Raw genomic sequence first — 15,310 nt, 5'->3', positions numbered from 1 at the left:
CCAAGAGCAAGGTCCTTCACATGGGTCGGGGCAATCCCAAGCACAAATACAGGCTGGGCAGAGAATGGATTGAGAGCAGCTGTGAGGAGAAGGGTGTTGATTGCTGAGAAGCTCAACATGACCCAGCAATGTGTGCTTCCAGCCCGGAAAACCAATGGTATCCTGGGCTGCATCAAAAGCAGCATGGCCAGCAGGTTGAGGGAGGAGATTCTCCCCCTCTACTCTGCTCTGGTTAGACCCCACCTGGAGTACTGCATTCAGCTCTGGGGCCCCCAGCTTAAGAAGGACATGGACCTTCTGGACCGAGATCCAGAGGGGGGCCACAAAGATGATCAGAGGGCTGAAGCACCTCTCCTATGAGGACAGGCTGAGAGAGTTGGGGTTGTTCAGCCTGGAGAAGACAAGGCTTCAGGGAGACCTTATTGCAGCCTTCCAATACCTGAAGGAGGCCTACAAGAAAGCTGGAGAGGGACTTTTTACAAGGGTATGTAGTGATAGGACAAGGAGTAATGGCTATAAACTGAAAGAGGGTAGATTTAGATTAGATATAAGGAAGAAATTATTCCCTATGAGGGTGGTGAGGCACTGGAACAGGTTGCCCAGAGAAGTTGTGGATGTCCCAACCCTGGAAGTGTTCAAGGCCAGGCTGGATGGTACTTTGAGCAACCTGGTCTAGTGGAAGGTGTCTCTGCCCATGGCAGGGGGGTTGGAACTAGATGATCTTTAAGGTCCCTTCCAACCCACACCATTCTGTGATTCTGTGATTCTATGATTCATTTATGACAAAAGCTACAAGGTTATTAACATCTTACTGTCTGACTTCCTGCCAAACAGACTCTTGCTATACAATGCCTGACTGTGGTGAAAAAATAGTTAGTAACTTGAAACGGAATTTATCAAAAAGGTACTTACCACATGATTAGAGCTACCAATCTCATGATAGCCTCATTAAGACTATCAAAGAAGTCTTTTAATGCCTGACCTTGCTCCTTCATGCTTCCAATCACCAGGCCAAAACTTATTGAGAAAACCACCAAGCCAAGGGCATTCACTCCATTTACAGACCCTGGAACAGGAACAATTTCCTCTTTCATTCGGGTGAGGGTTTCCATTGCTTCTGACACATTGCTTATTATGGAAGCCACTGTGGATGTGTCATTGGATGGAATATCTACTTTAAACATTCTCTTTTCATAGTTAGTTTTGAACTGTTAAAACAAAAATAAAAGAAAGATAGGAATTCTGTGAATTATAGCAATCAAAGCTAAAAATCACACATTAAATTATTAGTTTCTATTGTAGGACATTTGTATTCTTTGTGTAATATTTGTTGGTAAAATGTACTGTGATAAAAGCCTGGCTTTTCTGAAAGCAACAAAAACCCATATTAACTTCAAGAGCTAAATCTTCACCTTTAGCTTCCGGAACTCATTTTTTCATAAATATGTCAAAATCAAAGATGCAAATTTGTCATGATCATGAGTTTTGTGACAAAACTATTGATTCTTAGTGTGCATTTTTATAAATTGTTATTTTTCCCAACAACATATTTCCAGCTGTTAAATGGCTTGGATAAGTGCACTCTGCACTGAGTTAAAAACTGGCTGGACGGCTGACCCCAGAAAGTGGCGGTTAACAGAGTCAAATCCAGTTGGTGGCTAGTCATGAGTGGTGATCCCCAGGGCTCAGTACTGGGGCACGTCCTGTTCGATGTCTTTACCGATGATCTGGATGAGGGGATTAAGTGCACCCTCAGTAAGTTTGCAGATGACACCAAGTTGGGGGGGGAGTGTTGATCTGCTGGAGGGCAGGAAGGCCCTACAGGGGGACCTGGACAGGCTGGATCGTTGGGCCAAGGCCAACTGTATGAGGTTCAACAAGGCTCAGTGCCTGGTCCTGCACTTGGGTCACAACAACCCCAGGCAACGCTACAGGCTGGGGGAGGAGTGGCTGGAGAGCTGCCTGGCAGAAAAGGACCTGGGGGTGTTGGTTGACAGCTGCCTGAACATGAGCCTGCAAGTGTGCTCAGGTGGCCAAGAAAGCCAATAGCATCCTGGCTTGTATCAGGAATAGTGTGGCCAGCAGGACCAGGGAGGTCATAGTGCCCCTGTAGTCAGCACTGGTGAGGCCGCACCTTGAGTACTGTGTTCAGTTTTGGGCCCCTCACTCCAAGAAGGACATGGAGGTGCTGGAGCATGTCCAAAGAAGGGCAATGAAGCTGGTGAAGGGCCTGGAGCACAAGTCTTATGAGGAGCAGCTGAGGGAGCTGGGGTTGTTTAGCCTGGAGAAGAGGAGGCTGAGGGGAGACCTATTGCTCTCTACAACTGCCTGAAAGGAGGCTGTAGCAAGGTGGGGGTTGATCTTTTCCCCCAAGTAACAAGCAATAGGACAAGAGAAAATGGCCTCAAGCTGCACCAGGGGAAGTTTACGTTGGATATTAGGAAAAACTTCTTCACCAAAAGGGCAATCAGGCACTGGAAGAGGCTGCCCAGGGAAGTGGTTGAGTCTCCATCCCTGGAGGTATTTAAAAGAAAGGTAGACGTGGTGATTGAGGACATGGTTTAGTAGTGGAATTGGCAGTGCTAGGTTAACGGTTGGACTCGATGATCTTAAGGGTCTTTTCCAACCTTAACGATTCTATGATTCTATGATAAATAGGTCTTTTTTTGGCTAGTGAAAATATTTTCATATGCTCTGGAGTTTCCTTTTTCATCTTTTTGAATTAAAAAAAATTAGAATGAAAGTAACTTAAATATACATGCCTCTTTTTTCCTTTGCTATGGCAAAGCCATTAGTTTTCTATGCTTTGCAGTAACAAGTCACCATTTTTCTTGATTAAGAGAAGGGTTCTACCTTAAATGGTTCCATTATGGAATAGGCAAATCAATTGCAAAATCTCAATATGCTCCTAAATGTCTACATTGAGAACCAGTCTTTCACCACCTAATGCTTTTCCAAAGAGAAACGTGTATCCTGAATATTTTTGTCTGGGCTCAAAAAGCCCTGGATCCCTGTCCTGATTAAATTCTGTTGAACACAAAGAATACTAAATATCACTAGTAAAATGTTTCTAATATATCTCAGGATGCTAAATACCCTTTTAAAGCGATGGGATGCTTGTGTCAAGGTTATTCAGCAACTTTGGATTTTTATTGCTTTGGGCTTGCCAACAAAAGACAAATATTAAGTCTAGGAGCTGTAGTATTATTAATAATATTTGGAGACTGTTGCGCACTGCAAAAGTATTTGAGTGAAATGTAGTATTTATTAATAAGATGGGAAACCTGAATATCAGCATCTATCAACACTGAACTAATTTTCTGTTATTTTCCACACCTGAATAGTTTTATGCACTCCTGTCACATATTTGCTATATCCCCCTGAAGGCTTTAAGTCTTTCAGAATTTCAAATAAAACTTGCTTCCAGGAGATTTATGGAAAGTTTCTGACTAAGGTGTAGCAGAACAAATCTCCATAGAGGTCAGATATTCTTGAGATTTAAATGAAATTTTCTAAAATGTTTTAAGATTTGGGCTGTGGTTAGAGCAGGCAGCTGAGCTGTTCGAACAGTTGGCTGACATGGAAAAGCCCAGTTCCACTCCCTCACCCACTCATATCCAACCTGTGATAATTTCTCCTCTGTGTCACTTCTAGTTTGATCTCTCAGTGAGCCAGTTTTACTTTTTAAGTTGGCAGAAAACTTATCAAGCAAAAAAAGTGGCCATTTTTGGGTAAATGCTATGGAGGTGAATCAGCTCAGTGACTGATGAATGTCCGAGAAGGCAAAACACTGAGACTGGAACTACACAGCTGGGGAAGGAGGGATGGGATTGCCTCTTTAAGTGGCAGAGAGGTATTGGAGTGGAAATGGAAATTTTCTAGAAGTTCTCACTACAGAGTTTTTAATTCAGTCCTGACAGGAATGTTAAAATACTGCCTAACACTGTACATCAACACTTCTAATTTTTTTTTTTTTTTAATGATGGTATGATAATTGTCTTATATGTATATTTTTATTACTGTTTTTCTGTAGAAAATAAAACTTAGGTAAAAATTACTTAATGGAAGTATCTGAAGGGTGTAATTATCTGGACTCATGGGCATACAGATTAGACAAACATAAAAAAGCAAGCTGCTTAATGAGGACTGGAATTGAAGCCTAATTTCCTGCTGAATTTCCTATTCATTTCCTACTTTCCCTAGACACATCATAACTGACTTTGTCCTAATTCTCCTCCATTACCCTCAGGTTCTTCTCTCATTCCTACTTATTGGACTAGGTCAAAAGCAACACATAATACAACTGTTAGACAGTGTTAGATGTGTGCTGCCTGGCTGGTTGGCTGCTGCCTGTTGGAACAGGCCATGAGCTAAGTCATAAACTGCTTTTCTTTCAGTGGCAGCACAGTCTTGATTTGTCTGAGAATTGTCCCACTCATGTCAAATTAGGTTGGAATTGGACATTGGGCTCAAAAACTATGACAGGGGACTGGGAAGAAGGTGGGCAGCTACAGGAGAGAAAGCACAATCACATGAAGTTTCTTACCTTTAAAAACCCCAGTTAGAAATCATTTTAGGTTGTAATAAACATGCTCCTTCTTTTTTGTGCTGATTCTGGAATTCTGTCCTAGCGGGAAGATGCCTTTAATTGTTTATTAGTTAAGTCCCTTTAGGGATATAATATGGATTTTAGGACCTCACCTAGCAAAGTCTGTTTCCATTTCAACTACTAGACTGGTACACAGAGATGTAAATCTTATCTGTTGACTCATTCTTTTCGTCAGACTTAAGTATTCAGAAATGTTGCTAGGGAGAACAGTCTTTCTAGAACCCCTTCCAGAGCAGTGGAGAAACAGTTTATTTACAGTGAGATTCAAAATGAGAATCTGAGCAACAGGAATCAGAGCAACTTTACTTGCTCTGGGACAGTCTCTTGAACTAGGCTTTCTTTCATTATTGCTAAATGAGGTTAAGGATAACTCTGTGGATGTGTCTGCCTTCTTATGCCCAAACTTGTCTATCAAAAGTCATTAGAAGGTTCCTGGTGAAGCAAAAGAAATTAAGGAAAACCAAATATGGGAAATACAAAGGAGGTATCTACTAAGGAAAAAATGTAGGTTGAGCTTTATTCTTGTTAGTGCTTTTGCAGATGACACTAAAGGCAAAATGCAAGATAGCTTGACCACCACAAAACAAATTTTCTGTGTGTGGAACAGTGAAAAAGCCAACTGTTTAGAGGAAGTGACAGGATGAAAGACCACCTTCAAGATGACAGAAAATGTCAAAGGTTTTGAAATAGATGAAGTAATAGCAGAGTTGACTATTACTGCTCTGCAGAGAAACTGGTGAGCTTTTATGAGATTCCTGCTTTCAGGCAGGTCTCTGTCTTGGTGGGAATCAGAGTTATCAGCTGCTCATGGAGCTCTAACTGACATTTCAACATCACACTGTGATTCTGCAGATCCTCATTCTTTTGCAACATTCAGTAATAGAAGAAATTAGACAAAGAAAAACTGCTCATATAACAGATTGAAGGCTTAAGTGTCTGAGAAGAGCTGATAAAGTTTTACTAGAAATCCACACACCTACACTGATAATTTGTGATGGGCTACACAACATCACTGAAGTCCTGTTATTTCTGAGGAGGTTTGGTGCATTTTGTCCCCAGCGGTTATTTTTGCCTGGTAAGATTTTAGTTGAAAAATACTCATAATTTTTCCTTAAGTTCATTTATTAGGAACAAATTAGGAGGAAGGTAAATATTATTTGAAACATATTAATACCAATAGCTTTCTATGAACAAACTTATCTGCAAGTAGAAAATAAAAATAATGGCATTTCTGGACTTTCTTACAAGACATGGTGCTAATGAACAACTTTTTAAAAATCAATTTTAGCCAAGTTATCTCATTATGAAATAGGCAATAGAATTACTTTATTGCATAATACAATGAATTGGGTGTTTACACTTTTATTATTATTTTGTTTTCATTAGTGGTTGAAGATAAGCACAGTTGTTTGACTTGAATACATTGCATGACTTTTTAAGAAGTAACATTATAACATGGCAGTTATAACGTGGCACATTCCAGTGGTTAACATGCAGACAAGGTAATTGCATGTGTAACTGCTCTGAAAACTCATGATTTACTGTCAGTACTCTGAGATAGTATAATTAGCACAGTTTGTGCTAAGTCTGTATGATGATGTAGTTTTTAGTGAAAGATAATCTTGAAAGCAACAAGTTTGCTTAAATGCAAGTCTAAAAAATTAAAAGAAATTAAAATAAGGCAGTGATATCCCATCTTCCTAATTAATTTTTTCTTTCCTTTCCATATGGACATGTGTGAAAGCATTCTAAATTGTCCACAGAAGAGTTGATGACACAGGTTAAAATACATTTTAACTAGCCAAAATTATCATGAGGAATAGACAGCATATATTAGTTAGTATTCATGTCTGGATGTGTGATTAACACTTCCGATCCCCTTGGTAAGGATGAGTTCAGGAAAGAATATTTAATTAAAAGCTCAGAAGCTCAGAAGAAATGCAGTTATCAGATACACATTTCCAGATCTTTAAGCTTCAGCTGGCATCAGATTCCACCTATTCACAACAGAATGACCCTCTCCAAATTGTTAGACTGATTCTGTTTCTCTTGATGTCCCAAGTTCACTTGTGTTTCTTTTGTCTTTTGATATATCCCCAGAGGACAGCACGAAGAACAGAGTTAAAAAGCAGTATCTGCTTAACAAGCAGACTGTTTATGACTGCTTAGCCCCAGGCTAGATAGCATTTTTGAATTTAGCAAAGAAAAAGAAATGAAGAGATAATGGCCAGAGCTGAAAGATAAATCCAAAGATTTCTTTAGATATTCCTAAACTGGAGGTGAATATAGTGGTATAGAGAAAATTTCGAACAAGGTAATCTAGCTTTAGGTAAGTGTGGAATATTTATCTGCAGTCAGTCTTTTCAGATTCTCCTGTTAGTGATAAAAATCACAAAAGCCCCCAAATGATCAGTGCACAGTGAAGGTAGCAATGTATGTTATATGGAAATAACCAGCACCAGAAAGTGTGCTGTTTGGATTAACAATCTGCTGTTTCCAGTGATCCCTGTCTGCTACTGATTTAACTGGAGGAGGTCCTGATAGAGACAGGGTGGCAACAGAACTTTGTTCTTTCATGGGGAGAGAGGGAGTCACTAGTAAAGAACAGAGTGAAACTAAAGTCCAGCATTTTCTAGATTATTCTTCTTAAATTGACGTGCTAGGCAAGGGTGGTGCTTTGTCCCCGTAGACTTTCCTGGGGCATGGGGCTGAATGCTGCCAGCTAAGCCTGAAATGCTTCTGCTGATTCTCAGCTGAAAGGTTTGAATGAAAGGATTTCCTTATCTTTTCCATGGGCTGTCTTTCTCTCCTACAGGGACTCCTCATGGCTTCTTGGATCCAAAATGGGGGGTCCTTTTTGGAGAGGAAGGGCCATTTTGTTCCACCACTCTTCCTGTTTCTGCGGAAGAAAATGTGCAAAGCAGGAGGAGAAAAAGAAGCAAGAGGAGGCAGCTTTGTTTGCCTCACAGACTTGCTGGGAAAGAAGAACAGAAAAAGGAATCCAAAGTACTAGAAGACTGAATGAGAAACAGTAGAAAATTTAGGAAGATCAATTTTCCATGTCTTGGTGTTACAAAATTTTGGACTAAGAGTTGATCTTTTGAGGTTAAAAACTTGGAAATGATAGTTGGTCCTGTGTGTTAGTGGACCTGCTTTGGGAAGTGCTTGCTGTTGACAGGAAAAGTAACAGGTTCAAAACTTGCTGTGAGTGCTAACACAGTCATTAGAGGACCTGTCTGCTGGCCATGGTGAGAAAGAAAGAAAAACCTTCCAGTGGGTTCCAATACAGATCTCTGTCAGGAAAACCTGCCTAAGGATGCTATAAGACAGAATGTGAGCACCTAATATATCAAAAGATGTGATTTGAATGTGGAGTGCATATGCCAGTGATGGTTTCCAGGTGTGCAAAGCTGTGAATCAGTATTATGCCTTTGAGTGTGGACAACTAGGAGTAGCGGTCTGTTTTGTGTTTGGGCCAGCAAACACAGTGCTACAGAACCAGACTAGTGCCAGATGGATCATCCTTCTTCATAAATCTTCTGACAAACATATGAAAAACCTGATGTAAAATTTTGAAAAGAAAGTTATGGAGTCACGTGTACAAAGTTATCTGGATACCTATGAATCTTACATATACTTGTTTCTCCTGTAATATGTTTTTAGCTTAACAAATCTGCCGCAACAAAATAACTTATACTTAAAAATCTAGGTGATAGTATCAGGTGCTTCAGTAAGCATAGCTCCTACCAAAAGTCAGAAAAAACTTTAATTAAACATTTCCTGTTTTTTGAACTATTTTTTGGAAATCCCTTCAAGCTATAAAACACATGAGAAATACAATATACTTAATGTAAACAGAATCTACAGGACAGCTTTAATTAAGAACATAGATTTAGGACTGCTAGTCACTGAGTCGAGTTTCCTGTTGCTGTAGGATACTTTATCAAAAGAATTTTCCAAGCAGTATCTTAAAACTGGTGAGGTAGTTTGTTCCCATGACTCCTAATTGAAGATTTTTCCAGGACCTCACCTTTTAGGTAATGAAGGTTAAAAACCTTACTAATTCTCACTTTAAATTCAGTCACAGTGATTTCCATTTCTTCTTGTATAAGCATTTTTCTTTACCTTGTACAGCTCTGTTCCCACTGTGGTTTTTGTACCTGAATATTTTTAAATCAAGCTTCTTTTTGCTTTATACACTGTGTTCTTCTGATAATCCCAGCAACCCCTCTCTCCATTGAGCTCATTTTGCATGAATCTTCCTATGAATGTAATGTCTTGAATATACTCTGTATTCCAGACAGTCACATTCCTCTGGCTTTATTTCCTCTCTTGGAGTTATGTCACCTAATATATCTCAGAGCTAAATTAGAGGGGGTTTATTTTTTTTTTCTTTCTGATGATGACTTCCCATCTCAAAGCAGAAATTACTGTTAATTTCTAAATGTTTATTTCACATGTGATGAAGGGCCACAAAGAAATAACCAAACATGCCAATGTCTGCAAGAGCCAATTCACTTTGTTGTTGTGACTTTATAGTATTACAGTGTGCCAGGGATATACCACCTTCTTTGGCATTTGTTAGATACCTCAATATAAAGTGCTTGGACTTTCTTGTTATCTGTAAATTTCATTGTCTGCATCTTATGGCAATGTCATTCACAAAAATATCAATTGAAGCATGCCCAGTCCTTCAGCAACTTTCATTGCTATCTCCACAAATTTTAAAATTCTTACAATAATCTTATTCCCTGCTCAAATATTTCACTTCCCTCATGTTAAAAACTCTGGTTTACAGAAGTCCAAAGAGATCAGACCCATTGCACTTCTGTGGCACAAAAAAGAAAAAAAGAAAGAAGAAAATGAGCAATCTTGTGGAAGAAAGGCAGAGGGTTATTCTGGTACAATCTATGTTTCAGAAACTTGTATTATTCTTTATTCCCCCCCCCCCCCCCCCCCATGTATTTTTCATTTTCATTTATTACAAAATCTTTACTTTTTCCTTCAAGGTACTTATATCTTTCAGTACAACTGAGATCAAGCTAATGGGTTACTAACTGCTTAAATCAATTCCCAAATCTTTTTGAAATTGCAATTTGAAAGGCACTATGGTTGCTTTCACCAGTTATCAATAATAACTTCCCAACTTGAGAGATTTATTAAAAATACTTGCTGCTAGATCTGTAACTTTATGCCCTAATTCTTTCATTATTTTGAGATAAAGATGATATCTTTCCCTGATTTTATTACATTAAATTCTTTGAATTTTGTTTCTAGTTTAGATACAGACTTTTGTATTTCCATACTGCTCTTCTGCATTACTGTCCTGAGTTCATCATCATCCTTACTGAAAACAGAGACAGAGCATTTGTTGGTTTTGGACCTGGGTCTAGTTTATCTTTAATCTTGACCAAATCTTTAATCTAGAAAGTCATTGCTTTTTATTGGTCTCTGTTTATATAACTAAAGAAAATGAAACTGTTTCTTTTCAATTCTTCTGCAAGATGTAACTCAGCTGGACTTTGGAAAGTTTCTACTTTGTCCTCTTGCTGCTTGTCCTCCACATTTCACCTTTTTTTTATTGCTACAGCAATAACTGGTAAATAATATCAGTTCAGGATTGTCTGTGGGGTCAATATGAAGTAATCAGATTATAGAAATACACATTATAGGTTTCACTGAGTCTATAATGTCCTCCTTTTAAAAAAGGAATGTAACTAGTTACTATTATTTTCTCTGTAGAACAGTTAAGGTTAAGACCAGGCTAATGATAGGGGAATTTGGGAAGTAACACAGAAAGAGCATTCCTACGCAGTCCTATTACAGGTGACAAGAAGTCCCCTAGTTTGATCTTGTTATTGATGTCCACCAAATTGTTGCCTCTGTTTCAAAGCTGCGAACATTTCTCACAAGACATTCTTGAACATCTTCCAGTCTTTGGTGTGTACACAGATGGTGTGTATCTCAGTATCTCCAATTTGACATAACACTGTTTTTGAAAAGTAAACTCTGTATTGACTTTAATGAAGCTTGCTGTAGACTTAAGAATATGACATTTTGAAAAAACTTATTTTTTTATTTGCTATGCAAGGTGTGTTTTCTTCACTTCATCACAGTAAATACTGAGACAATATTACTGAAAACAAAGCACAGATTTTTTTGGTTTGGTTTGGGTCTTTTTGACAGCTGGCATACATAAGATTTGTTTCTGCTCTAAGTACAACTATGTGATATTCCAAAAGAAAATGCTATTACATTTCAATTTCTTACTTTGTTATGTTTTAGTTGGAAATAATGAAACATTTTTACCTGTTTAAAGCAAGCTTCCACCAGATTTGGAGGGAACATATTTCTGTGAAAAAGAAAGAAAATAACATGAGAAGTAATAAGACTCTAGTAATATCTTAAGTAGGGGCACAGCTAATAAAAGAATTGACCAGCTAATTTTCAAAGGAATCCCAAGACAAATATGTAATTACGTATACAGTGAGTAGAGCTTTGCATATATCATTGGCCTGGTTAGCTTTATCAGGACAAAATGTAGTAGGGTTGGATAGATCCTGGCAGTTGCAACCTCTGTACCCAATATTGTATAGCAGGTCTGGTTATGGAGCAGAATATTAGCTAAATTACCAAATGAACAAAGCTCTGTGGGTCAGTGCTGAGTTTTAATTTTGTACTTATTAATGCTTTCTGTGTCTGGATTAATAAAGAAGTTATTAATATTTAATGCGTTTCTACTTCTCAGACATCTTTTTGTAGTCACGTAGCCTAGTACATCATTACATTTATCACTCGATTTAAAGTCTTGTCATGATTAAGAAATATTTCTGAAGTTTGGGTATTCTTTAATAATAAGATGTACACATATAATTATATATGTGTGTGTATACTTGTTACATATGGGGGTTTGTTTCTTTGCTTTCCAGAATGGTGACATTTCTGAAGGAATTAGAAGCAGCCTAACTGAATAAATCTTGAGGAATCTGAGTGCAAACCTCTTCATGGGTCTTTCTGAAGTCCCCCTTCCTGGCAGCATGACTCTTGGAGGCCTTTCTCCATGTCTCTGGCTTCTCCAAATGGGTTAGTGGAACACAAAATTTTGGTGGCTTTACCTGTGGAAAAGCTCCCGAGTTCAAAACCTCAGCTTCCCTACTCCCTGGAATACATCTGTGACATAACAGCTCTATAAAAGAGGCATTGCAGAATCTCTGAGCAAGGAGAAAACACGATTTTATATCTGTGCCCCTCTATTTCAAGCATTTTACTTGCCTGTTCCTGGAACTTATTTCCCATCCATACAATTTAACAAGTTGAGTAGATGCACCCAGATTGGCAGCTACAATTCAAAATTAAGATGAATAGCTGAATCAGGGATTCAAGTGAAGTGAGAAAACCATTGGAAGTTGGAAGTAAAGGAAAGCAGAGGAATTTGGTAGTAAGGATTGTGCTATGGAAGGAGGGAAAAAGACCCATGCAGATAGCGGAACAGAAGTCTTTCTTTTGTGCATGAAAGCAAGAATCTTTCTTTGAATATTAAAAGCAGTTTCTTCCCTTGCAACAGCTTGTTTTGAAAATAAATCCATGTGTTCTTTTGTAGCGTTGTAGGGGTTACAGGTATTGGTATCACACAGTTGAAAGAAATTTGGCTAGTTTATGCAGTCACTGTCTAAAATTCTCTACTTTTGTTCTCATGTGAACCAAAATATTACTGTTGTTGCTACTGGTACAGAAAATGTGCAATACCATAGTCATACCTGATTAAATCAAGAAAGGCATCTGCTGCTGTCACTTGCACAATTTTGCCTTCTCTGTGCATGTTTTCTTTAGTACCTTTCCCAGGGTGGATGATGACCACAATGATTATACCGATCAGTACAGCAATGATTGTAGTGCTCATGTAGTAGACTACTGCTCGGACTCCCATCTTCCCTGATGCTTTACTATCCAGGGCAGCAATTCCTAGTAAATTTAAGCACAAGGACATTCACCTCAAACAGTTGTGAATAAAGAGTATGAACTCAGCATGATGAAAATGGTTTTGTAGAAAGAGTTTTGATGACCAGTACATTTGAAGCTACCTGAGGTAAGCTGGCCCTCTCTTGCAACTCATAGTGCCACTGTCTTCCCATCCCACCCCTAATGCTTGTTATGACATAATTTTCTATTACAAGAGTTACAGCTTTCTGTGCTTTGTTAACACTGTTGAAAGCAAAGATTATAGGTCTGATGCAGTGTGGCACTCCCTGTATTCCAGTGAGCCAATTCATTGTTTTTCATTAGCATAGTTACCATAGTCTGAAAAATGTGCCTTAGAAATGTGCTGCACCTGATTTGTAATAGTAAGAAAGAAAACAGAGTACTCTCAAGTAATGTTGGTAATGTTTGCTACAATTAATGTGTATGAAGAGTTTTCTTCAGTCCCTAGTGGAATGACCTCAGTTTACCTCTGTCCCAAGCCATGGGAGTTTAAAACAGATAAAATGCTGTTAGCTTGTTTCAGAAAATCCTTACTATTGTATGAATAAGCATTTAGAGTCTTTTATAAGCTTTGCAAAACCTGCAGCATTAATCCTAATTCTTGGCTCGTCTTAATGCATCTGATCTAATGTGAATACTAGGGTGCTCACTATGGCACCTGCTAAAGTGTTTGTTCATCAGATTGCACCAACAGGGCTGCACTGTGTTTTTTAAATGAAGGTGCAGTTCTGCCAGGGAAAGGCTCTGAATCTCTGAGAAGGAGTGGCTCATGAAGACTGTCAGAAATGGAAATGTTCTTTCTCTTTCCCAGAAGGTGCAGCTAGTGTTCTTCTCCTTAAAATGCTCCCTTGCTCCTTCTTCTTACAATTTCAAGTAGACAATAATTTCCCCATACTTCATCTGGAGGGCTACACCATCTGTCTCAAAACAGTGTTGATGCTTCCTGTTCGTATCAAGCTTTCAAAGTGCAGAATGAAAAGAGAGGTCAGGAAAGGATCTCTTTGCTTTATTATCTCCTCCTATGCACCCCTATATGGCACCATCTAATCCAGACTTCTGTGGACTTCCCACACGTTTATCTAGATGCCGTCTTTGAACATATAAAATGCAATGAAAGTTGACCACCTTCTGTTCTGGGTACCTGTTTCAGAGAAGAAAGCATTTAAAATAAGACAACAGGACTGCATGAATATAAATAATATGGAAACATAAAACTAGAATCATGACCTGGCAAAAGTAAATGTTTTCTGAAATCATTGTAGATATATCCTACTTCTGTTTCTCTTCTAAAGGAGGAAATATGTGCTACTGGAGTTACAGTGAACGTACTCTAGTCACTGATGTAACTGAGATCAAGGCTGTGTTCCAGGCTCTGATCAAATCTTCAAAGTATAAAACCAATCACATGCTTCATACTTACCCTTTCATTTAAGCTAGTGTTTGCCTGTCCTTTTGTCAGAAGCCATTAGAGCCAGTAAGATTTGTACCCACAAAATGAATTGCAAAGGGAAATCACTAGAATTGCTTGATTTACATGTGCCATTGCAGTGGGAGTGCAAAGTGTTACTGGCATAATAAGAAACTGAGAACGGAAATCCAACATTTGAAACACTTGATCCTTCATTTCTCTGCTCAGCTTTTCCATCTGTAAAACTGGATGATAATGCTTGTGGTAAGTTTAAGTTTGTTTTGAAATTCCGTGAGGACAATGGTAAATACTATCAAGTAATAAATAGTTTTCTTATCTTTACAAACAGGAAGTAAGTCCTGTAGCCCTCTTGTCAGTGGATGAGGATCGGTTATATTTTGAGCATCCTCAAAATAATGCAAATGCAAAATAATGCAAATATAATTAACCAATGCATAAAAATAAATTTAATAATTTTTGGAGAATTTCAGATCTTCTAGTGAGTTGCACAATGTTTATATCAGACAGCATTTGTTACAAGTTTTTTTTTTAAAGTATCAGTATGTAATTTAAAATTAAATGTAATTTAAAAAGTGAAAAAAGAATGCATGCATACTAGTCCAATCAACTTTATCTTTGTGTATTTTAATTGCAGTTTTATGTTCTTACTTGCTGTTTCTAAAGTAGAAGCAACGGGCTGTGTACTTTTTCATTTTAGCTAAGATCAACTTTAAAATTGGTTTACATCCTGAGCATGAAAAGGTTAACCTATATAGTTTGGTGGGAAGTTTGGGAAATGCACAGATGTCAAATCACTTGGTTCCCAGTATCCTGCCCTTGCCAGGTAATAGATTCAGGACCAGATGCTGAACACTGTCATGTGAGGGTTCGCAGGCATATGTGCTTACTGCTTTAACCAAGCCTTATCTTTCTTTGTACTCCACATTTGATACTAGATTGAGTCTCCTATATTCCAAAAATCACGAGGAGTCAGTGCAGGGCATATCTTACCACTAAAGATTTCTGTGTTGAAGGATTAGAGCTTGTGATCCTATTTATTTCTTGGATTGATTCTGGGATTGAGTGGTGAACCATGTGCAAGTGGTATGTCAGGGAGCAAGAGTCATGCTCTTTTCTTTATAAGCTGCTTTCCAGCTTGGTTTCCTATTATGCACTCTGGCTGTGACGACATGGCCCCTTATTTTAGGTTGCTCAGGGTCATTCTTGCTCTTGCTTATCATATAAATGACTTCTCAGCTTGAAAGTAGGGAACAGCAATGCCTCTATTCTTGAGCCCTAACCACTTGTGACAT

At 38.4% G+C, this 15,310-nt stretch overlaps 1 protein-coding gene across 4 annotated transcripts in view; it reads right to left on the bottom strand.

Annotated features, from left to right (window-relative positions):
* Nucleotides 1–15,310, bottom strand: part of SLC1A3 (solute carrier family 1 member 3) — a gene marked incomplete at both ends in the record, with an annotated part of 68,996 nt that overhangs the window by 8,182 nt on the left and 45,504 nt on the right. For 3 of the 4 annotated variants that reach the window (XM_082335836.1, XM_082335837.1, XM_082335838.1), the window contains 3 exons: nucleotides 913–1,208; nucleotides 10,919–10,961; nucleotides 12,367–12,571. In XM_082335836.1, the coding sequence (XP_082191962.1) occupies nucleotides 913–1,208; nucleotides 10,919–10,961; nucleotides 12,367–12,571 (544 nt within the window). The remainder of the gene's footprint in view (nucleotides 1–912; nucleotides 1,209–10,918; nucleotides 10,962–12,366; nucleotides 12,572–15,310) is intronic. The other variant, XM_082335839.1, reaches the window with a different exon arrangement.

This window comes from Platalea leucorodia (assembly GCF_965183815.1).
Source record: "Platalea leucorodia genome assembly, chromosome: Z".
In the NCBI taxonomy this organism is placed as follows: Eukaryota; Metazoa; Chordata; class Aves; order Pelecaniformes; family Threskiornithidae; genus Platalea; species Platalea leucorodia.
Note: the sequence above shows the minus strand (reverse complement) of the source record. Positions and strands in the feature narration are given on the sequence as shown.